We start from the raw sequence: 25,824 nt of genomic DNA on the forward strand, positions 1-25,824 counted from the left end.
TTAGTGTTTACTGTTTTAGTTTACTTGCAGACTTTCTGTCACTGAGCATTGCTGTAGAAGAGGGGAAATGGCTTTTTCCCCATAGTCTTTAAAGTGATTTAGCATTAAAATATTTAAAAATAAAAGATTATCACCATTATATATAAATAAACTTTATTTTCATTGACAAATGTACAATATTAACATTGTCTAATACTATGACATGTCACTCATTCACTACATACCAAGACAAACCAGCAAACCGTGGCCAATTCTACTTGTATCATCCCAATGACACACAATGGATTAGCATTCTTCACACAGGAAATATCATTTTCCCAGGCAATGACTCATATAAAAATAACATTTATAAAAGGCCCTCTCTGGTGTGCTGGCTAGAGAAACTGGACTCAGAAAACTATTGAACATGAAACCCATTCACACATTAAACATTGTTGCACTAAAGGTGAACTTTAGTTTTAAATTAAATACTGTTTAATGTAAAACTAAAGAAATTAATTAACTAAATGTAAGATCAAAATGTACTCACTGTAAAACTCTCAAAAAAGGATTCTGTACAACCTGCATAATTATTCATGTAAAGTTGAGAGATATGGTATTGTTCAAAACAAAATAAGATACTGTATACAAAAGTGCAATAAATGAAACCAGAACAGCTATATTGTGAAACACTGCATTCAAGAATGTAAATCCTCGGTTTAATTATCTACAACTGTGTTGATATTGCTTCAAATGAATGAAAGTGTCTGCTAAATGAATAATGTTTCAGATGTCCTTACAGATCAAAACAGTAACATTTCATTTGTAACACTTCCAAATGACAGGTGCCGCTTTCAGTCTTCTTTCCCACGGGAGAGCTGAGTACCGCACACTCAAGTTACTTTTAAACATCTTCAGAAAGGTCAGCTTGCCATCTTCTCCTTCTTCTTAAAAAGCTTCATGAGTTGGCCAAATCTTTCAGCAATCTGCAAATGTAAAATAAGAATTGTGTCATTTGAGATGCTTTGACCCAAAGTGTTGATAATGTGTTGGTTTGGCTGATTGTATTGGGTTCCCATTATAAATGGTGAGGCATACTTGAGCTGGTGACTTGTTCAGCTTGTCTGACAAGGCAGAGAAGGCATCTGTTGAGGCCCTTTGCACTTTCAGTTCAAGGAGAATAGCTCGATCTTCATTCCTGGGGGTAAAAGAGACAGATTTAATGGATAGTTCATTCTAAACTACATGAACAGTATCTAAATGTTACTTTTTTTCATCCTAGTAGCTAAAAACAATACAGGGAATCCATAAGGGAATTGAGGGAAGTTCAAATACTAAAAAATAAAATATATAAATCAAAATAATTCAAATAGTTTTCCCTTTCATGACAAAATAGGCAAAAGAGCAACTCACTTAGTCCACATCACCACAACTTCGCCCTTCTTCTTGATGATGTTCTTGGCAGACAGACTGTTAGGTGATAACTGTACTGTGGGAGATGCAGCCTTGCTTCTCTCCTTCCTGGGCGTTCTGCTTCTCTTTTCCTTGGAATGTCTGAAAACCTTCTCCTGCTTACTTCTTCCCAAATGAACCTCCTTTTTGACCCGTTTCGCCTTGGTTTCCACTTGAGCCTTCTTTCGTTTGGTACCAGTCTTTGGATCACTCTGGTTGACATATGGGACTCTGCATGTTTTACTGAGAGGATCCTCAGTGTCTTCACCAGATGCTTGTGACTGAACCTCAAGCACTGCATTACCATTTCCAGTTTCAGTGCTTGGAGGAAGGCTGGAGGAACTGTTCTCTGAAGACGGAGCCAGCTCTCCATCCACAGCAGGTGCAGGTGTGACAGGATCACAGCCTTTGCTAGACTGTTCTTCTCCTGTTTTGGTCAGATTCTCCTCATCGCCTGGAGGTATGCAAGCCCTGGTGGCAGCTTGTCGGATCTTTACGATGAAATGATCGTTTGACTTCTCCATCACCACTGCCTGCATGGGCAGATGAGGTTTGAAGTGAAACAGAAGAGGAGCGGCTGCCTCTCTACTCCTGCCATCGCTGGATCCACAGCTGGAGTTGTCTGTATCGAGGGCAAGGTGGATGTCCTGCTCAGTAGCATCCTCCTCTTCCAAGAGGGCATCCTCACTGAAGTGAGCACTGATGACACTGTCCGGCGCAGACATGGGCTCCCCGTTAACTGGGTGTAAGAAGCTGAGGTGGCTGTCAGACTTGAGAGGAGAAGGTATCGTGAGGGACACAGCCAGGTCTTCTGCCAGAATGGAATAGGACCTCTGGGAAAACACACCGGACGATGGCCCAATCCCAGAGGGAACCTCCAGCATGCAGCTCTCATCAAACATAATTGGATTAACAGGAATGTGAAGTTTGCCGTTTGGAGAGGGAGACATTTTACGAGGTGAAATGGCCGACCATGTGGCAATAAGTTTGGAAGGCGAACACCCTTTTGTGGGGGTGGTGATGCTCAAGAGGTGCTCCGCGGTAGGAGCCTCCTTGCGAGGGGTACCGACAGGCCAGCCATGACAGTCCACAGCAGAGATATTGGTGTCCAGGAGATCAGAGCCATCTAAAAGACACTTGAATATATCTCCCATCTGTGTGTCCGTAACCAGGTTGAACGTTAAGCTGGACGCTTGCTGTTCTGTGAGGATTTGGAAGTCTGACTTGTCATGGAGTGAGTTGCTGCGAGATATTCGGCGCACCAAAGTAGATTCCTTTGCAGATGTTGAATGTGTTTTTCGCTGAGGTAACATCTCTATGGCGTTTTTCATGGAAGGGTGATCTGATGTGTTTGCAGATGTCTCTTCTTCATCTTTATCAAAAGTCATTTTAATATTTTTACCTCTACTTCCAAGTCCCACCGACATAGTTCTCTTTGAGTTGGATTCCTCCATTTTCTGCCTCACACTAGGTCTTGAGGTTGGAGTCACAGGTGATTTTGGCTGCCTCATTATTGGCCTTGATGTTATAGTCATAGGTGACTTTTTCTGTTGTGATTTTGGCCTTGATGTTATGGTTCCAGGGGACCTTTTCTGCTGTGATTTTGGCCTTGATGTTATGTTTACTGGTGACTTTGCCTGCTGTGATTTTGGCCTTGATTTTATGGTTACAGGCGACTTCAGTGGCTTTGTTGAATTCTTATTTTTACTTAGCTTCTCATCCATGTCTGCACTTGAAGGTAAGTTTTCCTTTATAGCTTTGCAAACACTTGCCAGAGCAGCCCGGATTTCCTTGAACATAAAGTCTAGTTGTACATCCACAAAGTTCCATAGCTTTTTTTTCAGACATTCAGATTGCTGTTCAAATATGCGGTTGACGATCCCGTTTTTTGATATTTTGTTTAAAACATTTGACATAATGTTCTTCAGCCTAGATTTAAGGTCATCACCTTGGTCACAGAACTTACTGAAGTTGACCCTGTCGACAAAGTCCAAAAAGGAAACAAGGGCATTGTCTACAATGCCATAAAAGCTGCTCATATGGAAGGTTTTATGGAGCTTCATATACTTCTTCCTGACTTGGTGGCGAATCTTACCAATCATATCCATAACTTCCTCAGTGCTTAACACAGAAGTTGTAGCTGTTGGAAGACAAATCGTTTTGTGTCGACTTCTATTCAATGAGGGGCTTCCACTTGATGCAGTTACGTTTTGTCTGATAGTTTTAGGACTCTCCTGTGATGCAGCAAGTGACTTCTCAGAGACTTTTTTCAGCCTGTAGGACTGAGGACTAGGCTGATCTGTCTTTGTATGCCTTTCATCCTGAGATGAGACTGGACATTGCTCTTCATCACTCTCACTAATGATTTCACCCTCTTCCAATTCATCCTCGGTTTGGCTTTTGGTCAGCATGGGGCCACCAGAATTCTTGTTCTCTTTGTTCACACCCAAATTAGTTGAAGTAGCATCCACTACGACACTGGAGAAATCTTAGAGGTGACAAAGAAAAGCATCATTATCAATATGGCTTCTGCAATTCCTAACTAGGCATGAGTAATTCCATACGTATAGAGAAATAAATGTAAACTGTACATACCTTTCCCGAGACTTTTCACATGAGCTGGCTTGTTGGCTTGAGAGTGGGGCTGGTTTCTCCTGGTTATGCGGATGGGGCTGGTTAGAGGACTAACAGGATCTGGAATTAGTTTTAGACTATTCAATGTCTTCATCATGGACTCCTCATCGTAGAGCAATGGTATTGAACTAGTGGCCTCAACCTTCCCCTCTTGATTCTTTGCGTAACCAGAGTCAGTTTTACAGGAGAACTTTGGAGACTGGACCCTACAAGTGCTGAGGTTCTCCAATGGCAGGATTTCGTCTGTGGTACTGCTTACCCTTGGAACTGCAATTGTGCCCGGTGGTGAACTTTGTTCATGAATGGGCCCGTATGCTGCATTATCCAACAGTGTGACTTCAGGATTTGTCTCACATGCAAGATCATTTTGTGGAGGAACCTCGATGCTTATTGTGCTGGACACCACATTCGCATCTACTGAACCATTTTCCCTAAGTGGAAAAAGCTTCTCATGACTTTCAAAAGAACTGCAAGAGGTAGACAGTGGTAGTGAATAGCCCTCAGGTTGGATGGGGAATGCCAATTGTTGACTCTCTTGATTGATCTTTGCCTTTTCATCTTTAACTGCAGGATCTTTCTCACAGCTTGCGTCAACTGCATCTTGTGCAATTGTTTCCGAAGGCTGGTTTTTAGATACTAAGACGCAGGAGGGTTCAGCATTTAAAGTAAGAGCACAACTATCCAGAAGACTAATGGATTCTTCCGGTTTATCAGGGATATTCTTTCTGTCAGTGGAGTGACACACTTGAGTGTCTTCCTGACTCTCAGTAAAACAAGCTGCAGTAGGTGGATTCTTAGATTCCACAATATGGCAAATGTCTACGCTTTGCAGATTAGTTTCCATAACAAGCTCACTGTCCGGAGCAGATAGGCACCTATTTTCAAGTGGTTCTGGATTGTGTGGATCCTCTGTGACCTTGGAAACTGCAACATCACATTTCAGACTGTCTTTGATGGGATCATGTATCGCTTTAATCTCTGTAATAGCCTCTGACCTGTCACTCTTTTCTGATGGTTTTTCACCTGTACTTAGGCAGTCAATACCAGCAGGGTCAAGAGACACTGCTCCATCTGAGGCTACATGCTTTGCAATGTCTATTAAGGGCTCATTGATCTCCACCGCAGATTGACTACTGTGGATTTCCATGGAGTCACTGTGGACTTCATCTATGACACAGAAGTCCTCCATGTCAATCTGACCACAGCTTTCCATTGATGGGTCTTCCTCATCCTCCTCAGGGAGAGAGCTTCCTTGCTCCTTGGATCCAGAGGGCCGTCTTGGCTTTTTGACAGGTGACAGGGTGAGATTCAGAGTTTCCATGAAACTCAGTTTTCTGTTTGGACTGTTTTCCTCTCCAGTGACTTTCTCAGACAGTTTAAGCTCCCCTGGAGAAACGTCTGGGCACCCGGATGTTGACTTTTCTTCCTTACCGTCAGGCACCTTCTTGCGCCTCTCCCTTTCCTTATGTTTCTGCTCACGCTCTTCCCGTGTGTCTGTCAAAGGGCTTCTTTTCTTGTCTTTGCATTTTCTGTCATCTTTTCGTTTCCTCTCCTCTTTCTTACGATGGTCACTTGATAGGCTGGCTCCTCTCTTGTGATTTAGTGGCTCACTGGACCGTTCAGTCAGACTACGCCGACTTGAACCAACCACATCCTGAGTCCTTCTTGAAGTGCTCAAATCTTTACAACTTCTACCATCTCCATCCTTATCTTGACGAAGCTCCCTACCACTGCTTTTTGAATGCAGCTCTGAACTTTTTTTAGAAGATGTCTTAGACTTATGGGCTGACAACACTGCGCCATTTACAGATTCTGGTGGCGGGCTTTTAGACTTCTCTGATCTCCTGTCCACTTCAATATCAAGAGAACAGTATTTGTCTTTTCTCGACTTGGAATTATATCTTCCAGACTCTCGATGCGTCTTGTGTGATCGGCCCCTGTCCTCTGCCTGACATTCTTTATAAGGTTCCACTGGGTTTTTATGCCTGCGTTCTGTTGAATCTGATGTTCTGTAATGTTCAGATTTCTCGTCCTTATGACTGGGCTGCTTGTGTTTGTCTAACAGGCTGTGTCCAGGAGCAGAGTCTGTGCTGGCTTTACTGATGGAAAAATCTGTCTGTTTCATTGGAGCTTTACAGTCTCTTGCAGTACAATACTTTGAATCCACATCAGGAGGGAGTCTTGAATCTGAGGCATCAGTTTGGTGAAAGACATTGTCTCTTTTTTTACATGGGGGCTGAAGAGGAAGGGGTGGATATGGAGACGACGGAGGTGGTGGAAGAGGAGGAAGAGATGAAGGAGGAAGAGATGGAGGTGGTGGTGGAGGAGGAGGAAGACATGAAGGAGGTGGAAGAGGAGGAAGACATGAAGGAGGTGGAGGAGGAGGAGGAGGAGATGAAGGAGGTGGAGGAGGAGGAGGAAGAGATGAAGGAGGTGGTGGAGGAGGAGGAACAGATGAAGGAGGTGGAGGAGGGCGCGGTTTGGGAGGAGCAGCATCCTTTGAAGCACAGTCTATATTAGGTCCAGGAGGTTTGATGGGAGGAGGAAGAGATGAAGGAGGTGGTGGAGGAGGAGGAACAGATGAAGGAGGTGGTGGAGGAACAGATGAAGGAGGTGGAGGAGGGCGCGGTTTGGGAGGAGCAGCATCCTTTGAAGCACAGTCTTTTCTAAGTCCAGGAGGTTTGATGGGAGGAGGCCTAGAAGGTCCTGAAGACCTACTGTGTCCCAAAGAGTTAAGTCTGGTTGAAACTGGATCTCTCGTACCATTTATATGAGGTGCATGATGAACATAAGCTCTCCCTGACCTGTGTAAACAATTGTAAACATGTAATAATCAATGACATGATTACACAGGTCGAAACACTTGGTGTACACTGAGAGAAAGATCATTTGCTAATCATTGCACTGCACTCACCTTTGGCTCAACCTCTTTATCTCCTCATCTTTCCGCACTATTTCCATCCTAGCAGTTTTGATGAGAGCACAGATGTTCTTCTTGAGACAGCAGTTCTCGGTGTTGAGTGCAGTATTCTATACGATGAAAACACCACACACAGAAAACAAACATGTGTCACACATCACATATTTTTTTATCGTAATAAACACAAAACATTTTATTTGACGGGATATCAATGCATCAAAATAGCCAGTGTGTGGTGATGTACCTGTGTTTCCATCTGCAGCAGTCTCATTCGCAACTCCTCAACTTGATTTTGTGCCGCAATGAATCTTATTTTTAACTGAAATTAGGAGGTCAACATCTGTATTTTATTATCAGAGCAAGATCTGTGTCAGTGAGGGCATTCTTTTAGGCACGTATAAAAGAACCTTCTCAAGGTCATACCTCAGTTTGAGCAGACTCTATACCCCGCTGTTCCTCTGTAATGATGTCTTCATATAAATCCATAGATTCTTTTAGCTGTGGTGAGACGACTGAGCATGGTGTTTCTGATGAAGACGACAACGACATAAAGATTAGGTAACATTGAATAACACCAGTATTATAATATAATGTTCAGGGGAAGCAAGGTTAAAATAACAAACTAAAAAACTGCCAAACAGGCTTTCTTAGACATTTTTATGATATTTCTATGTACATTTATGGAATGTTTGTAACTTGTGTGTACCTCCATTACTTCTTGGACTTGTATCCAAGCCAGAATATATATCCATGGAATCTTCATTGTATGTGGTTATGGAGCCTGACAGGATTAAATAGTCAGTCGCATTTCTGCTCAAGTAACAATTTTTTACAGTACACCCTTGACATGTCAAATACTTTTCATAAGTCTTATGAAACATTATCATAAGGCAGAGTTTGGTGAACATTTACATTATCAGAGAACCTCCTAAGGTGCACATTTTCAAATGTACCTTTCTAACCTTACTCCTTCATTGCATTTTGAGAACAATGTACTGAGGCACAATACATGGGGATGGCAGTTAAGATGTATACATTAGATTTACTTACAATATTGGTCTTGGCTCAAATTGCCATATAGGTCATCAATTACATTTCCCTCCATCCTGACTGGAATCTATCAACAGTTGAATTGAATGGTGGTCGAGACAGAAACAGCTGGGAAGATGAAAGTTGGTATGTTATTATGAATGAGAGAACAAAACAAAAAACACATTGAAAGTTTCTTTGAAAACGTTTATTCAAGTACTATTAACAAGTATTGTAAACGTCTTGCTAGTAGTAGGAAGAATGCTACCACACGAACAAAGACAGCAGCTGCTGGGGCAGATTGAAGGGTATTTGACAGTAACTCTAGATTAGTCTCAACTGTGTTATTGAACTGCAACGGCTAAGTAGAATGAAACGGCAAAATACAGTAACTGGTTGATATAAAGCGACCCACACACACAATTGTATTCAAGTTTGACATGTTTACCAGATGAAAGCTAGTGGCTATAGCTACAAACGACCATTAATATGGTCTCAGATTTAAGGTCTCAAAGCATAGCTTGCAACCAGCTCGGTCGATATTAAGAAAATACAGCTCATGTCCATTATCTGTCACAAATGTATTGAACGTGATGTACTGTTCACTTACCATCTGAAAATGTTAGTCAAGAGTCGTTATTGTTCGGCTTCTTGTTCTGTATGTTTACCATCACTGGCGCGCTAACACAACCCTCGTCCTTACACTGCAGGAAGCAACGACATTTTCCCGCGGTGAACACAAGAGCCTCTTCCGGGACTATACATTTACGTCTAAACAGGTTGTTGTCCGCTATATGCCCGTACAGCACCTGTTTTATTAATAAATACAAATGTTTGGAAAGACATTGCCGACCATTTTATTATCAGGAATATGGCAAACATCTATCCATACCCATAAGTTTGCCTCACTTTTGTCGTCACTATTTTTGACGCTGTCAGTGAAAGAGCACAGGCCAAGGATCAAACACTAGCTATAGCTAGATACCTTAATCGCTAACCTTTGTCAATCTTCCCTGACCTGTTATCAGATGTCCAACCATTACTATATAAACAATTATAGGACGAGGATCTCTCAGGACCTCTCGCAATCCAAGTTGAATCTACATTAAAATCCTAATGTATTGTCGCTTTTTTTCGCGTCATTCATTCAGGCGACGTTGGCACAGACAATCGACCCGGAAGGGTTTCTCATTTACTCACATGTGGACTGGATTTTAACAGTGACGGGAACGTGCTTGCTGTGTTGTGATACAACCTAGACAGACAAGCAAGTGATGTACCCCACTATTTGGTCAACGAAGAATATAACATATTACATTGTTAATAATTTGTCGTTTATTTCGTTGTAGATCGCCGTTCCACAAACGACAAATGGTACGATGGAAAATTTAGAATTGAGCCTGTCATCACTGGGTACCATATCCAGACATATTGATAAAAACCACAACGAACTAAGCAAATACTTGGCAAAACAGGTAAGGTAGAATTCCTTTGAACTCATTAGAAACTGGATTTTGTTTCTATAATGAGTTATTTACGCTAACCGAACAGAAAGCGCAACCTCATTTGATCTATCAAACCCACCCTCCTCAAAATTGACAATGTCTATTTATATTTCAATCAATCGTTTTACGACTTCACACACAATAAGAATAGATATTTGTGCATCACAATTTTAATGTTGTGTACTCTGAAAGCACGTTTTAAGCACGTTTTGTTCACGAAATTAACGGATGATGGTTTGGAAATGAAACGTGTCAGGATTCAAGTATGTTTTAATGTTAAGACTTAACTGACTTATCCCTGTCTGCAGATATGGAGTCAACAAGACAGACAAAGTATTCTGTCATGTCTTGCCCAGCTCCTCTTGGAGAAAGACTATACTCTCCTGATCGCCCGCCACCTCCGGCCCCTCATCCTTGACCTCCTTGAGAGGAACAGGGAGAGGATCAAAGCGGATGGTACAATAAACCACGATCTTCATGAGCGCTTGTGTGTTGCCCTCAGCAAGCTCCTCTTTGTTAGTCCGGATGCACAGGCGTAAGTCTACCCCATGCATCCTCACCGATGACCATCAGTATCCCGTGACACAACGAACAACTCATGTCTTTTTCCATCCTCTCCTTCACGCTCCTCCTCCGCAGGTTTGCTGCCAGGTACTTTGACACCGCCCCTCCGGTCTTTCAGAGGCTCTTCTTCACCAGCGAGGAGTCCTCGTCCGTGCAGTATGGGCCCAGGAGGATGAAGCTGCGAGACCTCATGGGCGCCACCCTCCGCTTCCTCCAGAGCGACCGTGCCAAGTTCCGGGTCCTCTGGGACTGGAGCGCCTGTGTGTCTCAGCTCCTCACCAGTGACGTCATGGTCCGAGGGTGCGTACTCAGCCTACCTCTTACCTGTTCCAGTCCTCATGTTGTAAACATTGTTATTTATGAGAATAACACTTGTTTTTTTTGTGCCGTGCTGTGAAGGTACACAGCCCAGTGTTTGGCCCTGGTGTCTCATATGACGGACAATCAGAAAACTATTTTCTTGAGGAAGGTGCTATCGAGCGAGGAGATCCTCCACATGAAGATTAAGTATGTCGATTCTGATTGGCTGATGTTATGAAGGATTGTTTTTACGTCATAATCGACATGCGATCAGCCTCAAGTTCTGTTGCTGTCAGGCTCTGACTCGTTTTTATCGTCTTGAAGGTCATTGGAGGAAACGCAGCAGTTGGAGGTCGAAAAAGCCCTTGTCCTGGCCAATCAGGGTACTGTGATGTGGCGCCAGGAAAAGGCAAACAAGTTCACCAGGGGTCAGGTGGTGTCTGAAGACCTCTCCCAGAATGTGGTGGCTGTGTGTGGGGTGGTGCTGCCCAGGGTCTCTCCCAAGCACACAGAGCAGGTACTACATTTATGTTTAACGTTTTCTTATGTGGGCTATTATGTCACTCAGAAATGTGATTAATCGTGTGTTTTTGTGTGGATCTCTTATCTTTTCTTTGCACCTTTCTTTAGGCCAACCCAAAGGAACTGGTGCTTGTGGATTCAACCTGTCGCAACATGCGCAGACTGGCAATGGCGGTGGCCTCCCAGAAGGCTGTTCTCCTTGAAGGGCCAATCGGATGTGGTAAAACTGCCCTTGTGGAGTTTATGGCATCCGTCACCGGCCATACAAATGCCACAGAAATTCTGAAGGTTCAACTTGGGGATCAGACTGACAGCAAAGTGAGCCAAACAGTGCCATAAAACCATACCAGTTTGATATTGCACATTTGCAGTCACAGTGAGTCTAATCATAATCTGGTTGCAGATGTTACTAGGGATGTACCGGTGTACAGACATCCCAGGGAAGTTTATTTGGCAGCCTGGCACCTTGACACAAGCTGTGTCCAAAGGCCACTGGATCCTGCTGGAAGACATAGACCATGCTCCTCTTGATGTGGTGAGAATAAGTTCACTTCCATAATCACAAAGGAAACTCATGAATCAGATAGGGAAATAGAATGTAGAATACTCTTGACTGTTATGGCTGTGTGTAATGGTTGCCTTCTTGGCCCTGGTGTTGTGCTCTTCCTGCAGATATCTGTTCTACTGCCTCTGATGGAGAATAAGAAGCTGATGATTCCAGGACGGGAGGACTGCATAGATGTTTCTCCAGGCTTCCAGTTCTTTGCCACGAGAAGGTATACAAATCGATATTTTAATAAAAATCTGTGTATTATTGACTTTGTGGACTGATAAATGAATGGTGAGTGTTGTGTATTTGTAGGATGTATTATGGTAACGGAAGTTGGTACAGGCCACAGAACAGCCATGCTTCTCTCTTGGACAAGTACTGGACTAAACTCCAGATGGGAAATAAGGTGCGAGATGAATTAAAGAAGGTAAGCTGTCCCAGAGCGCGGAGTTCATTCACCCTCAGTCTGCCTTAGTCTGGCTCCTGCTGGATGTTAGTAGTTGTGTGTTTTAACTATTTCCTCGTCTTTGGGGAGCGGAGGCTGTTGTCATGACGTTACTGTGTCGTTCATGTGTCTGTTGGGCTGTTTAGGTGTTGGTGACAAGGTACCCTAACCTGACCGTAGTGGTGGAGCGACTGCTGGACATCTACTGCCAGCTGACGGGGGAGAGGCACGGTGAACACAGCCCTGCGTCTCTGAGCCACGGCCACACAGGCAGCCTGCAGGACCCCGAGGTGGCCCAGTATAAGCCTGAGGAGAAAACCACATCCCTAGAGGGAAGAGACCTGTCCCTCAGGTAGGACAGACAAACTGATTCTGGTCCGTATTTTTTTCCATGATTGGCATCGAAATAGAAATAGAAGAAACTTTATTGGTGGAAGATTATTTAACAATTTCTTAGAAAAAAATCACCATCCAAACAGAAGCAATGGTAGTTTACTTTGTTGTTGTCCTCTGCTTCATTGCTATTGTGGTAGTCTCACTACTGAAATATGAACCCATTCACCTGTCAATACAGTTTGCCTCTGGCACACAAGAATAAGATCCATTTTCATGCCCATAATTCCAAGTCCTGCGGTCAGGTCCCAGACAGAGATGTGGATGTGCTGGTCCCGTATGTGTCTGAGGGGAGCGTGCCCTCGCCCTCCCCAGCTGAAACAACCCGCCAGCCCCAAGGACATTCATTAGCTTTCCACTGGGTGCTGCTGCGGTCGATGGCTCATTGATTGGATTGTCCTGGACTGGGCACTGACTACTGGTGCTTGTGTCAGTTTAGGACAACCCGATTAGATAACAAATGTATACTCTTACATTTACATTGACCACTTGTCTGTCTACTTACCTGTTACCTGCATAGCTTCACAAAAGCAAGGCTAATAGAATGTTTTTAGTTATAGAATTGAAGAGGGAATTTTTTTTACACACATGAATTGATATGCTGACAACTATATTCTGTCATTTTAGTTGTGTTCTGTTTGCATGGATCGATGCAGTTTAATTATGTGTGCTGCCTTGAACTGTTTATGATCTGTAATGCAGGTGTAATGTTTTCTATTTTTTTTTATGTACCAAAACAAAGTTGGCCAGGCCATTCTGCTGTAGTATCTTTGACACATGGTCAGGACACATATGTTGCGTATTTTCATGTACTTGATCTTGTTTCTTTGTGCTTCTTTACAGGGACTTGTTGAAGTGGTGTGAGAGAATCACCGGTAACTTTGACAGCAGCTCTTCAGCTACAGCACAACATGTCTTCCTGGAGGTTCGGTCTCAATCCAGTCATCAAACAATTACGTCAACCTGTTTCAATACTTCTAATGCAGACCATTAGAAACAATTACATTAGCATGGATGTACTTCTAAAGTATTTATATTCTTCTTTTAATCTCCTGTCTGCTTTTCCCGCTCCAGGCTCTTGACTGTTTCACAGCTATGCTGTCACGACCAGAGAACCGTCTGCGAGTGGCTGAGGTCATCGGGAGCAAGCTGAACATCTCCAAAGAGAAGGTACCACAGCGCTTCCCTCGCCTGCTTCCAGACCTCTCATCGTACCAGGGACATGTTCCATAAAGTACTGTGGTCACTGTGTTCCCAGGCTCAGCACTTCTGCCAGATGTACCAGCCTGGCATCTCAGTGACCGAGCTGGAGGCCTCTGTGGGCCGAGTGGCTCTGGTCCGGAAGCAGAACGAAGTGGTCCGGCTCTGTGTGTAAGTTGGGCATCCTGCCTCTCCTCCCTGGTCATGTGCCAGTCCCTGTGTCAGTCACTGTGCCAGCCCCTGTGCCAGCCCCTGTGCCAGTCACTGTGCCAGTCCCTGTGCCAGTCCCTGTGCCAGTCCCTGTGCCAGCCCCTGTGCCAGCCCCTGTGCCAGTCCCTGTGCCAGTCCCTGTGCCAGTCCCTGTGCCAGTCCCTGTGCCAGTCCCTGTGTCAGTCACTGTGTCAGTCACTGTGCCTGTCCCTGTGTCTGTCACTGTGCCAACATTTAGTCAGAGCAGATAGACTCCCTGCTGGTAAATTGAATAAACATCAAATTGATCCTTAAGTACACTATGGTAAACCAACAAATATTCTGTCTCTAAGCAAATCCCCCAAAACGATTGATTCTTTCTTGTACCCCATCAGGTCTACTGAAATGCATTCTTGGCTTTAAAGTGCAGTCCCATTGTAATAATTTCAACAGTGTATGAACTAAATTAAATCAAATGGGTGTTTGATGAATAGTTTTGACAGTGGGTGAATTGAATGAAATGGGTGTTTATTGATTGCAGTTGTTTCAATAGTGAGTGAAATAATGACATTAAATGGGTGTTTAATTAAAAATGACCTGTTTCCAGTTCGAGTATGGGTTAGAAATAGAGAAGAAAATTTAAGTAAAAATCCAAATGTGTCTTTTTCTGGGTGTTGATAGTGAGAAGCAGACCTTCGCAGCCACACGTCCGTCTGCGGTGCTGCTGGAGCAGCTGGCTGTGTGTGCGGTGAAGGGAGAGCCCATCCTGCTGGTGGGAGAGACCGGCACTGGCAAAACCTCCACCGTGCAGTACCTGGCTGGTCTTACAGGTGAGACACAGCCTCATATGTCCCTTGGCCTTCCTTCAGACTCCCCTGAAAACTCCAACACGTCCCTTTCCTTTGTTCCGTACCCTCCAGGACACAGGTTGAGGGTGATAAACATGAACCAGCAGAGCGACACTGCTGATCTTCTGGGAGGGTGAGTCGCTGAAGCCTTGTAGGCTGGTTCTTACCTGCACAGTCCCACACCGACCTGATCAGAAGGGGGTCCATCACTTTTCCTTGCTGATGCGGATCTTTTCCAGGTACAAACCTGTGGACCACAAGCTGATCCTGCTGCCGCTGCGCGAGGCCTTTGAGGACCTGTTCTCCCAGTCGTACTCCCGCAAGCAGAACCTGACCTTCCTGGGTCATGTGCAGACCTGCTTCAGGGGCAAACGCTGGCAGGACCTGCTCAAACTCATGGACCACGTGTGCAAGTCAGCCCTCACCAAAGAGTTGCAAGAAAAATCAAATGGTACTACCTCCAGATATTAAAAACACCTTTTATAAGCGAACAGATCATTCCACACCTTGATTCTGGACGGTTGTAAATGTTCCCGTGGTGTGACTGTGTGTTCCCCCAGCTGCCTTGTTGCAGGAGCAGTGGGAGGGCTTGGCGCTGAGACTGAGCCAAACCCAGCTGCAGATCAAGGCCTGCGAGACGGCCATGGTCTTCGCCTTTGTGGAGGTAACACGAGGATCCCTACAGACGCACCTCGCTCCCCTCACACCAGTGTTACTCACCCATTACATTGTGATCCTTACTGAGGGTGTGTGTGTGTGTGTAGGGGACTCTGGCCCAGGCGGTGAAGAAAGGAGAATGGATCCTGCTGGATGAGATCAACCTAGCGGCGGCTGAAACCCTGGAGTGTCTGAGCGGGCTCCTGGAGGGAAGCGCTGGCTCTCTGGTGCTGCAGGACCGTGGAGACACAGGTGAGCTCAATACTGCACCCTGACAGGATCATACCATCCTGCACCATGATCTCAATACTGCACCCTGACAGGATCATACCATCCTGCACCATGATCTCAATACTGCACCCTGACAGGATCATACCATCCTGCACCATGATCTCAATACTGCACCCTGACAGGATCATACCATCCTGCACCATGATCTCAATACTGCACCCTGACAGGATCATACCATCCTGCACCATGATCTCAATACTGCACCCTGATAGGATCATACCATCCTGCACCATGATCTCAATACTGCACCCTGATAGGATCATACCATCCTGCACCATGATCTCAATACTGCACCCTGATAGGATCATACCATCCTGCACCATGATCTCAATACTGCACCCTGATAGGATCATACCATCCTGCACCATGATCTCAATACTGCACCCTGACAGGATCATACCATCCTGCACCATGATCTCAATACTGCACCCTGATAGGATCATACCATCCTGCACCATGATCTCAATACTGCACCCTGATAGGATCATACCATCCTGCACCATGATCTCAATACTGCACCCTGACAGGATCATACCATCCTGCACCATGATCTCAATACTGCACCCTGACAGGATCATACAATCCTGCACCATGATCTCAATACTGCACCCTGATAGGATCATACCATCCTGCACCATGATCTCAATACTGCACCCTGACAGGATCATACAATCCTGCACCATGATCTCAATACTGCACCCTGACAGGATCATACCATCCTGCACCATGATCTCAATACTGCACCCTGACAGGATCATACCATCCTGCACCATGATCTCAATACTGCACCCTGATAGGATCATACCATCCTGCACCATGATCTCAATACTGCACCCTGATAGGATCATACCATCCTGCACCATGATCTCAATACTGCACCCTGACAGGATCATACCATCCTGCACCATGATCTCAATACTGCACCCTGACAGGATCATACCATCCTGCACCATGATCTCAATACTGCACCCTGACAGGATCATACCATCCTGCACCATGATCTCAATACTGCACCCTGACAGGATCATACAATCCTGCACCATGATCTCAATACTGCACCCTGACAGGATCATACAATCCTGCACCACGATCCTAAATGAAGCCCTTGGTCTGTCTTAAGTGCTGTGCTGGTGCAGGATCTAAAGGACTGCAATGCACACAATGACTCCCTTCTGTTTTTGCGCTTGCCGACCCAAGATGTGTTTTTTTGATGCTGCAATGGGAATATCACCTTCCCTCTTCTCTTTGAGCAGAGCCTATCGTTCGCCATCCAGACTTCCGTCTGTTTGCCTGCATGAACCCAGCCACTGACGTGGGCAAGAGGGACCTCCCCCTGGGCATCAGGAACCGGTGAGAAGCTCTTAAGATAACCAGGTGGGGGGGGATGACTGTGAACCACTGAGCGTCTTCACAACCTTCCCCTCGTGTTCCTGGTGTCCCAAACCACTCTCAGGTTCACCGAGCTGTACGTGGAGGAGCTGGAGAACGAGTCGGACCTGAGGATCCTGGTCTCAGACTACCTGAAAGGCCTGAACCCCTCCAGGGCTGTCATCAGCGGCATCATCAGGTGAGGATGACAAGCCCCTCCCTCTGAGACGCCATGTGTAGGATCTGTGCATTCTTGGTTTCATCTGGAACTGTCTGGCTGACCTGGTGACTGTGTTGGCGTGTAGTTTTTACCTGGCTGTGCGCAAGGAGGCCAACACCCACCTAGTGGATGGTACAGGCCACAGGCCTCACTACAGCCTGCGGACGCTGTGCAGGGCCCTGAAGTACGTGGCCTCCAACCCCTGCTACAGTGTCCAGCGCTCGCTATACGAGGTGGGAGAACAGGGCTGGGCCCAAACTGACGTTGTGATGCGTCTCGCTGACTGTGCTTGACACGTGACGTGCTGTGTTTCTGTCAGGGCTTCTGTATGAGCTTCCTGACACAGCTGGACAGGAGCTCCCACCCCGTGGTCCAGAATCTAGTCTGTCAACACATCCTGGCGGGAAACGTCAAGTGTTTGAAACAGGTAATGCTGCACGACAACAAACCAAGCTCGTGTAGCAGACCCAAAGGAGAGGATGGAACTCCTTAAAGCTTCAAGTGAAAATCACTTGATTCTCAAAAGCTTTGAGGAAACCCGTCCCGTCTTGACGAGCCTGGTTTTGTGATCCACCGTGAGAGTGAGCAGATGTCGTGTGTCTCCTCCAGCCTATTCCAGAGCCCTCAGGGCGGGTCTGTGTGGAGATGGAGGCCTACTGGGTGTCCCAGGGTGAGATGGAGCCAGCTCTCGACCCCAACTACATCCTCACCTCCTCTGTCAAGCTCAACCTCCGTGACCTGGCCAGAGTGGTGTCCGCAGGGTAGGAAAACCTCCACTACCCTCCCCCCCCCCCTCCCCTCCCCCACTCATTTGCTTATTGGGATTAGTGGTAGGGGGCTTCTCATGGGACAACTGGCCCAGCTGAGATTCAATTATCCTCAAACCGTACACCACAGGTCAATGTCGTTTGCTCCAGGCACTTGGCCGTTCCTATAGAGGTCAAACTACAAAATCACTTGTTTTCACTGCAAACGTGTTGTTAGAGAATCACAGCATTTGTTTGCCTCCTTCAGGACCCATCCTGTCCTGATCCAGGGGGAGACGTCCGTGGGGAAGACCAGCCTGATCAGGTGGCTGGCGGCTGCCACAGGGAACCAGTGTGTGCGGATCAACAACCACGAACACACAGACATCCAGGAGTACATGGGCTGCTACTCCTCTGACGATGGGGGCAAGCTGGTCTTCAAAGAGGGTACCAGCCACTTCTATACAGCCCAGTCAGATCCACGGACAGTCTCCCTCCCACCTGAGCCTCTGCCAGCGTCATCGTGTAACGTGTGTGTGTGTGTGTGTGTGTGTGTGTGTGTGTGTGTGCGCTCTCCCTTCAGGCGTTCTCATTGATGCTATGAGGAAAGGCTACTGGATCATTCTGGATGAGTTGAATCTGGCCCCCACCGATGTTCTGGAGGCCCTGAACAGACTCCTGGATGACAACCGAGAACTCTTTGTAGCAGAGACCCAGGAAGTGATCAAAGCCCACCCCAGATTCATGCTCTTCGCCACCCAGAACCCTCCAGGCCTCTACGGGGGTAGAAAGGTAGGTCTTGTTGTGGCTTCAGCAGAGTAGTAGTTCAGGGTAGTGAAAGGTAGGTCTTGTTGTGGCTTCAGCAGAGTAGTGGTTCAGGGGTAGAAAGGTAGGTCTTGCTGTAGCTTCAGCAGAGTAGTGGTTCAGGGACACTGTCGACGGGGGGGGCCGCTCAGCAACCTTCTGATTAACAGTCCGTTTCCCTAACCACTTAGCCATCTGACTCCTCTTCATTTCTTCCCCAGGTCCTCTCCAGGGCTTTCAGGAACCGCTTCGTGGAGCTGCACTTTGACGAGCTTCCGAGCGCTGAGCTGGAGCTCATCCTTCACCAGAGGTGCAGCCTCCCGCCGTCCTACTGCTCCAAGCTGGTCCAGGTCATGCAGGACCTACAGGTGAGCCCTAACCACCAGGGACACTGCGGCCTCAGCCCGCCCGCCCGCCCGCTCGCTCGCTGGCTGGCTTGGACCGCTCATCTGACTTCTGGGATGTGTGCTCCAGTCCTTGCGCAGGGGATCGTCTGTGTTTGCGGGGAAACACGGCTTCATTACCCTCAGGGACCTGTTCCGCTGGGCAGACCGCTATAGGCTGGAGGAACAGACAGAGACGTCACGGGATTGGCTGCAGCATTTGGCTGACGACGGTAACACCGGATATTTACAGAAACGTAGATGACACAAATTCTAGCGGTGGGGGATATTTTTGTATTCACATTTGAATCGCGCATTCAGTCTGCTAGCGATACAGATCGATTAAGAAATGTATGTGAATCAATGTTTTTTTTATTATGTTTTGTTTTTTTATATATATTTTTTTTTGTTGTTGACGATTTTTTTCTAAAAATCTCGGAAAAGTTGTGAATGGTTTTCTAATGGGACGTGCTTGTGTGTCTGTCAGGATTCATGCTGCTGGCAGGCAGAGTGAGGAAGGCAGACGAGGCGGCTATCATCCAGTCCATCCTGGAAAAGCACTTCAAGCGGAGGGTGAACCCTGACTCCCTGTTCTCTGAACAGCAGGTCACCACTCAGTTCAGTGAGTACAGACCATCATACCGTGCCAGAACCAATGCAACGCCACAGTCTGACCACAGAACGACCCTCTATTTCAGCTCAATAGGTCAACTGAACTGTATGCATTATTCAAGCACTTATTAAACAAAACCAAATGTGAAATGGCTCTCAACTGAACCAGTGGTTGACGTTTTAGGTAAACACCATGAGTATGAACTCTTGAGGTGTTTTGAATCAGTGTTTTATGTTGTCTATTAGGAGTTAGATCCTGGAGTTTCTATGGAGTGTGAACAACGTTGTGTGTTGTGCATGTGGGCCGTCCTCCGTTCAGAGGGACAGTAGTATTGGCCAGAGTGTTAGGACCCATTAGGAGCTGTGCTGTGGTCTGCACGGCAGGTCCCTTCGTGGACAGCATCGCAGGCGTCCCCGAGGAGTTCCGTCACGTGGTGTGGACTCACAGCATGCGGAGGCTGGCCGTCCTGGTGGGGCGAGCGCTGCGCTTCGGAGAGTCGGTCCTCCTCGTGGGAGACACGGGGTACGGCGCACACGCTCAGTCTGTCTGATCTCGGAGTGCAGTGGAAGGGAACACTTCTGAGGGCTGAAGTTTGTGGGTTTTATTTGTTGTTTTTATTTTCTTCTTAGGTGTGGAAAGACGACTATCTGCCAGCTGTTTGCTGCCCTGGCAGGACAGAAGTTCTTCTCCCTGAACTGTCACCTGCACATGGAGACGTCAGACTTCCTGGGAGGGCTGCGGCCAGTCAGACACGCCGGCACACATCAGGTACAGGCTGGCATGGGAAGTCAGGAATGAAAACAATGAAATTGGCTCAATTGCAGGTTAGCCTATATCCTACACTTAAATGTAGCTGAAAAACCTTCATCTTGCAGCATAATGTTGGTTACAACCCTAGTTGAGTACCTCCAGACTAACTGCAGGTCTAGCAGATAGGAAGTCCTAACCCCCTGCTGATACTGCTACTGTGTGCTATGCTGCGCTGTGCTGCGCGGCGCTGCAGGTGGATGCGGAGGACGGCCGTCTGTTTGAGTGGCAGGACGGGCCTCTGGTCCAGGCCATGAAGGAGGCAGGGGTGTTCCTCATGGATGAGATCTCCCTGGCTGACGATTCTGTGCTGGAGAGACTCAACAGGTGAGCACGCTCTCTCCGTCACGCCTCTCAGCTGTCCTTCACACACACACACACGAGCGTTGCTGACCTTTGACCTGTTCTCCTCGCAGCGTTCTGGAGACGGAGAGGTCCCTGCTGCTGGCAGAGAAGGGCAGCGGGGACGATGACGACGTGGAGATGATCACAGCGGCACCCAGCTTCCGCCTGGTGGCCACCATGAACCCTGGAGGAGACTTCGGCAAGAAGGAGGTCAAGCTCTTAGATGTAGATCCTTAAAGATCAGCCTTCAGGGCTCCTGGTTATTTAAACCATACTCTCTTGTTCTCTCTTTCTGTGTGTGTGTGTGTGTGTGTGTGTGTGCAGCTTTCCCCAGCGCTCAGGAACAGGTTCACTGAGATCTGGTGCCCTCAGACCAACAGCCGTAGTGACCTGGTCCAGATCATCCAACACAACCTGCGCTCAGGCCTGGCCATAGACGGTACCCAGCTCCTCTCCACCCCTCAGTCTGTTTTACGTCTGAAGTAAACCCCTCCTCCTCCCCTCTCTCTCTGACGCGTCCCGTAACCCTGACGACGCGCCCTGTCTCCTCCATGCAGGTGGAGACATCGCTGAGCTGATGCTGGACTTCATCGACTGGCTGACCAGTCAGGAGTTTGGCCGGCGCTGCATCCTGAGCGTGAGGGACATCCTGTCGTGGGTCCACTTCCTGAACGTGGTGTGTGAGCGTGACATGGATGGCTTTATGACCATGGGGGCGGAGGAGGAGGAGGAGGAGGCTGAATGGGACCTGAGGCTGGACACCATCACTGCCTTCATCCACGCTGCCTGTCTGGTGTACGTGGATGGCATCGGCTCAGGTCAGACACTGCCCCACCACACAGACTCCACCTGTGTCAACTCAGGAAGTGCTAGAACCACATGACTCAAGTCTCCTCCTTTCCTCTCCTCTCCTCCCCCCTCCTCCTCTCCTCCCCCTCCCCCCTCCTCCTCCCCCCTCCCCCTCCTCCTCCCTCCCATCACCCCCTCCTCCTCTCCTCCCCTCTCCTCTCCTCCCCCCCTCCCCCTCCTCCCCCCTCCCCTCCTCCTCTCCTCTCCTCCCCCTCCTCTCCTCCCTCCCCTCCCCCCGTGTGTAACCCACCAGGCACGACAGCGTCGTCAGCTGAGAGTGCCCTGGTGGCTCGCCGGTCCTGTCTGGCCTTCCTGCAGCAGAGACTGAGCAGCGTCACCCAGCTGGACCAGGAGATGCTGGACGCCCTGCGCGTGTACGACACCACCCTGCCCAGGGAGCCCCAGCTGGGGGATGACTTCTTCGGCATCGACCCCTTCTACATCGCCCTAGGTCTGGACAGGTTTTTCCTCTGGACGTGTCCTGCAGTAGTGTTTTCATAGCAGGTTCTCTGCTGGGTCTGGAAGTGCAGGTCGACCTCATCTTTGCTTCCCCTCGAACCCCCCCCCCTCCAGGACCAGCGACGGAGAGCCGGAGCCTGTCGGACTACGCCCTGGCCGCGGGCACCACTGCGGTGAACGCCCAGAGGATCCTCCGAGCCCTGAAGCTCCAGAGGCCCGTGCTGCTGGAGGGCTCCCCTGGCGTGGGCAAGACCAGCCTGGTGGCAGCCCTGGCCAAGGCCTCTGGAAACCACCTGGTCCGCATGAACCTCTCTGAACAAACGGTAAGCCCCTGTTCCCCGCTCTCTCAATGTTCATGTTAGCCAGAACATCTGTGCAGCCTCCTCTGCTGTTATGTAACGTCTCAAAAGAGACGGGTGGACTAGCGATGGCTCCCTGATCGGTTTAATGATGTTGTTTTGTCCCGGGGCAGGATGTGACGGATCTGTTTGGGACTGACCTGCCTGTAGAGGGAGGGAAGGGGGAGAGTTTGCTTGGCGAGACGGCCCTCTTCTGGCTGGACTGAAGGCTGGTCACTGGATTGTCCTGGATGAGGTACGATATCTCCCACAACCGACTGTATTTCAGAGTTGTGGAATTATGTTATGGAGTTATGTTATGGAATATGGAGTCTTTGTGTGTATGAGATGTGCATGTAGATGCGTGTGTTTTTCTTTTTCTTCTGTAGTTGAACCTGGCTTCCCAGTCTGTGCTGGAGGGCCTGAACGCCTGCTTTGACCACCGCTCAGAGATCTATATTCCAGAGCTGGGGATGACCTTCCACGTGCAGCACGAGAAGACCAAGATCTTCGGCTGCCAGAACCCCTTCATCCAGGGAGGGGGGCGCAAGGGACTCCCCAAATCATTCCTGAACAGGTTCACTCAGGTACTGTAGGCGTGAGCCAGCCAAACACACAGGACCATGATCACGTTGTTGTTATTATCATCATCAAATAGATGTCATTATGTAATTACACTCCTGTCCTTTACAGGTGTTTGTGGACCAACTCACCAGTGAAGACATGGAGTTTATCGGGGACTCAATTTTCCCCAACATCGACAAGCAAATCACCTCTAAAATGGTGCAGTTCAATAACCGGGTAGGTTAAGGACTCATGTCCCTGGTCCAGTCAGAGCCTCTGGGGCTCAGTGTGACTCTGGACTGACCTCATCTGTCCCTCCGTGGCCAGGGTCCAGCAGGGTTAGATGTCCTCGCTTGACCCCATTGTGACAATAAAGGACAATTCCCGCCAGTCTGTCCAGCAGTTGGCATCGTTCTGCCCATAGAGCTATTTGTGGATATTGGTTCATTGTCCCAGGTTCACTGCTGGCTTTGTTTTATCTGGGGGGGAGGGGCTCTATGAGCTCTCTCTGTGGTCCACTGGCTTCTGAATACACAAGCCACTTATCTCTTCTCCACTGCTTTGTCCTAAACCTGGTCACAAACCATCCTTCTGTTTCCTGCTCTGTTTGTCCCTCCTCTCCCTCCGTCCCTCAGCTCGTGCAGGAAGTCTCTGTCGAGAGGAAGTGGGGTCAGAAAGGAGGCCCCTGGGAATTCAACCTGCGAGACATGTTCCGCTGGTGTCAGCTGATGCAAGCCGACCAATCGCCTGGCTTCTTCAACCCAGGTCAGCATGTGGGTGTGGTGTACGCAGACCGCATGAGGACGGAGGCAGACAAGGCCCAGGTATGTACAGCCCTGCTGTTTTACTAACTTCTGCTCTTGAGTCGTCTGTAAAACTTGATGCTCGTTCAAAGCTGTCAGCTGTTCTCATGAATACCCCTCTGTTCAGGTGCTGTCTGTGTTCCGGAAGGTGTTTGGTGAAGATTTTGAGCCCTACACTAGTTCAAGGCAATTCCACATCACACCACTTAACCTTCAGGTTAGTCACACCCTCAACACTTCATCCAGTGCTAGACGGATAAAAAAAATAATCCCAGATGTGTAAAAACAGATGTGTAAAAAGTACATCCAGTCATCCCCCTGCTGTGTTCCCCCAGGTGGGCTTCTCAGTCCTCCAGCGCAGTGGGGGGGCCCCAGTGGCCCTGGACCCCCCCCTGTCCATCACCCACCAGGCTCTGCGTCCTCTGGAGTCGGTCATGAAGTGTGTGGAGATGGGCTGGATGTCCATCCTGGTGGGCCCCACAGCCAGCGGCAAGACCAGCCTGGTGCGGCTGCTGGCTCTGCTCACTGGCCACCGTCTCCGCGTCATGGCCATGAACAGCGCCATGGATACCACGGAGCTGCTGGGAGGGTTCGAGCAGGTAACTCATCAAGCTGGGACTGCTGACTTCCCTCTGCAGAGCACACTTGGTTTTATAGCTCAGATTGGCCCTGGTGTTGTCCTCTCTAGCGGCTTCGTGCGAACAGGGGGCGTGGAAGAAAGCCTAGCGCTTACTTCCTTGTTGTGCTAGCTGTGTTACGCTTGCTAGTTTAGTTCGACTGGCCCACACTGATGTAGCACGTCCACAAATGCTCAAGCAAACCGAGCGATTTTATTTGAACGGAAAATGCGACGAGTTAGAGCCTGCTTCTGTCTCCAGGTGGACATCATGCGGCCATGGCAACAGGTGCTGGAGACGGTGGACTACGTGGTTGCCATGGTGACGAGGCGGGGTCTGATGTCGCTGGACGGGGCGGTGCAGGACACTGAGTTCCTGCTGAAGACCTGGAGCCTGTTCTGCCGCTGGCTGAAGGACGAGGGTCTGGAGAGCACTGGGGGCACGGTGACCTCGGACGCCCTGAACAAGCTGGAAGTCATCATCCTGCTGCTGCAGAAGCTCAACACCAAACTGAAGGTCTTCACAGGTACGGCCCCCCCCCCCCTCACACACTGGGTTTGGCCCTTCCATGAACGGCTGTCCTGTTTCAAAATAAACGGACTGCGTGCTAATGTCGCTGGTGTGGTTTTATTTCATTGTTTGTTTTTTTTATCCTTGTTGCATTTATGTTTAAATGTTGTTTTATTAGAATGGTGCAGTGACTACTAAAACAGGCAGTGACTAATACAACAAACAAAATGTAAACATGAATGCAACAAGGATAAAACAAACCAATGAAATCAAAGCACAGCAGCTCCAGTAAGGTGATGGCTGTCCCAGGTGATGGCTGTCCCAGGTGATGGTTGCCTCAGGTGATGGCCGTCCCAGGTGATGGCCGTCCCAGGTGATGGGCCGTCCCAGGTGATGGCTGTCCCAGGTGATGGGCCGTCCCAGGTGATGGCTGTCCCAGGTGATGGCTGTCCCAGGTGATGGCTGTCCCAGGTGATGGGCCGTCCCAGGTGATGGCTGTCCCAGGTGATGGGCCGTCCCAGGTGATGGCTGTCCCAGGTGATGGCTGTCCCAGGTGATGGCTGTCCCAGGTGATGGCTGTCCCAGGTGATGGCCGTCCCAGGTGATGGGCCGTCCCAGGTGATGGCTGTCCCAGGTGATGGTTGCCTCAGGTGATGGCCGTCCCAGGTGATGGGCCGTCCCAGGTGATGGCTGTCCCAGGTGATGGTTGCCTCAGGTGATGGCCGTCCCAGGTGATGGGCCGTCCCAGGTGATGGGCCGTCCCAGGTGATGGGCCGTCCCAGGTGATGGGCCGTCCCAGGTGATGGGCCGTCCCAGGTGATGGTTGCCTCAGGTGATGGCTGTCCCAGGTGATGGCCGTCCCAGGTGATGGCTGTCCCAGGTGATGGTTGCCTCAGGTGATGGCTGTCCCAGGTGATGGT

At 48.4% G+C, this 25,824-nt stretch overlaps 2 protein-coding genes across 5 annotated transcripts in view; one reads left to right on the forward strand and one right to left on the reverse strand.

The window, feature by feature from the left end:
- Positions 1 to 136: 136 nt before the first annotated feature.
- On the reverse strand, positions 137 to 9,137 carry casp8ap2 (caspase 8 associated protein 2). 4 transcript variants are annotated; one of them, XM_084699307.1, is made up of 11 exons: positions 9,013 to 9,137; positions 8,625 to 8,718; positions 8,036 to 8,143; positions 7,692 to 7,766; positions 7,409 to 7,512; positions 7,230 to 7,304; positions 6,980 to 7,095; positions 4,027 to 6,869; positions 1,393 to 3,919; positions 1,078 to 1,177; positions 137 to 965 (listed from the first exon to the last, which is right to left on the reverse strand). In XM_084699307.1, exons 3-11 carry the CDS (start codon positions 8,088 to 8,090, stop codon positions 903 to 905), a joined length of 5,958 nt encoding a protein of 1,985 aa, XP_084555433.1. In that variant the 5' UTR covers positions 8,091 to 8,143; positions 8,625 to 8,718; positions 9,013 to 9,137; the 3' UTR covers positions 137 to 902. The 4 variants fall into 4 exon arrangements, with proteins under 4 accessions (XP_084555433.1, XP_084555434.1, XP_084555435.1 ...); XM_084699308.1 differs by having other exon boundaries at positions 8,625 to 8,823; positions 9,013 to 9,127; XM_084699309.1 differs by having other exon boundaries at positions 9,000 to 9,127.
- Positions 9,138 to 9,232: 95 nt separating this feature from the next.
- The window catches only part of mdn1 (midasin AAA ATPase 1), a 41,879-nt gene continuing 25,287 nt past the window's right edge, over positions 9,233 to 25,824 (forward strand). Inside the window, 44 exon segments of the mRNA XM_084699306.1 lie at positions 9,233 to 9,489; positions 9,828 to 10,054; positions 10,159 to 10,383; positions 10,483 to 10,590; positions 10,708 to 10,900; positions 11,014 to 11,223; positions 11,309 to 11,440; positions 11,578 to 11,681; positions 11,768 to 11,882; positions 12,047 to 12,252; positions 13,137 to 13,218; positions 13,368 to 13,463; positions 13,552 to 13,664; positions 14,364 to 14,512; positions 14,603 to 14,663; positions 14,770 to 14,981; positions 15,091 to 15,194; positions 15,295 to 15,439; positions 16,732 to 16,828; positions 16,932 to 17,045; positions 17,152 to 17,299; positions 17,386 to 17,493; positions 17,676 to 17,827; positions 18,081 to 18,259; positions 18,396 to 18,604; positions 18,838 to 18,984; positions 19,091 to 19,232; positions 19,487 to 19,621; positions 19,996 to 20,134; positions 20,242 to 20,380; positions 20,616 to 20,746; positions 20,836 to 20,974; positions 21,089 to 21,203; positions 21,322 to 21,582; positions 21,867 to 22,064; positions 22,187 to 22,395; positions 22,545 to 22,587; positions 22,590 to 22,666; positions 22,800 to 22,997; positions 23,104 to 23,211; positions 23,610 to 23,798; positions 23,905 to 23,994; positions 24,113 to 24,376; positions 24,656 to 24,920. Of these exon segments, the coding sequence (XP_084555432.1) occupies positions 9,394 to 9,489; positions 9,828 to 10,054; positions 10,159 to 10,383; positions 10,483 to 10,590; positions 10,708 to 10,900; positions 11,014 to 11,223; positions 11,309 to 11,440; positions 11,578 to 11,681; positions 11,768 to 11,882; positions 12,047 to 12,252; positions 13,137 to 13,218; positions 13,368 to 13,463; positions 13,552 to 13,664; positions 14,364 to 14,512; positions 14,603 to 14,663; positions 14,770 to 14,981; positions 15,091 to 15,194; positions 15,295 to 15,439; positions 16,732 to 16,828; positions 16,932 to 17,045; positions 17,152 to 17,299; positions 17,386 to 17,493; positions 17,676 to 17,827; positions 18,081 to 18,259; positions 18,396 to 18,604; positions 18,838 to 18,984; positions 19,091 to 19,232; positions 19,487 to 19,621; positions 19,996 to 20,134; positions 20,242 to 20,380; positions 20,616 to 20,746; positions 20,836 to 20,974; positions 21,089 to 21,203; positions 21,322 to 21,582; positions 21,867 to 22,064; positions 22,187 to 22,395; positions 22,545 to 22,587; positions 22,590 to 22,666; positions 22,800 to 22,997; positions 23,104 to 23,211; positions 23,610 to 23,798; positions 23,905 to 23,994; positions 24,113 to 24,376; positions 24,656 to 24,920 (6,574 nt within the window). The 5' untranslated portion in view covers positions 9,233 to 9,393.

Source organism: Hypomesus nipponensis, chromosome 6 (assembly GCF_054491055.1).
Source record: "Hypomesus nipponensis isolate SF chromosome 6, ASM5449105v1, whole genome shotgun sequence".
NCBI classification, from domain to species: Eukaryota; Metazoa; Chordata; class Actinopteri; order Osmeriformes; family Osmeridae; genus Hypomesus; species Hypomesus nipponensis.

Bases quoted from the DNA above. Each gene is read 5' to 3' on its own strand.
- casp8ap2 (XM_084699307.1), bottom strand. From the start codon at position 8,090: ATGGAGGGAAATGTAATTGATGACCTATATGGCAATTTGAGCCAAGAC. The intron at 7,513-7,691 runs GTACACACAAGT...CGTCTTCATCAG, and splicing joins AAGTCCAAGAAGTAATGGAG to AAACACCATGCTCAGTCGTC. The intron at 1,178-1,392 runs GTGAGTTGCTCT...TTTTACCCCCAG, and splicing joins GTTGTGGTGATGTGGACTAA to GAATGAAGATCGAGCTATTC.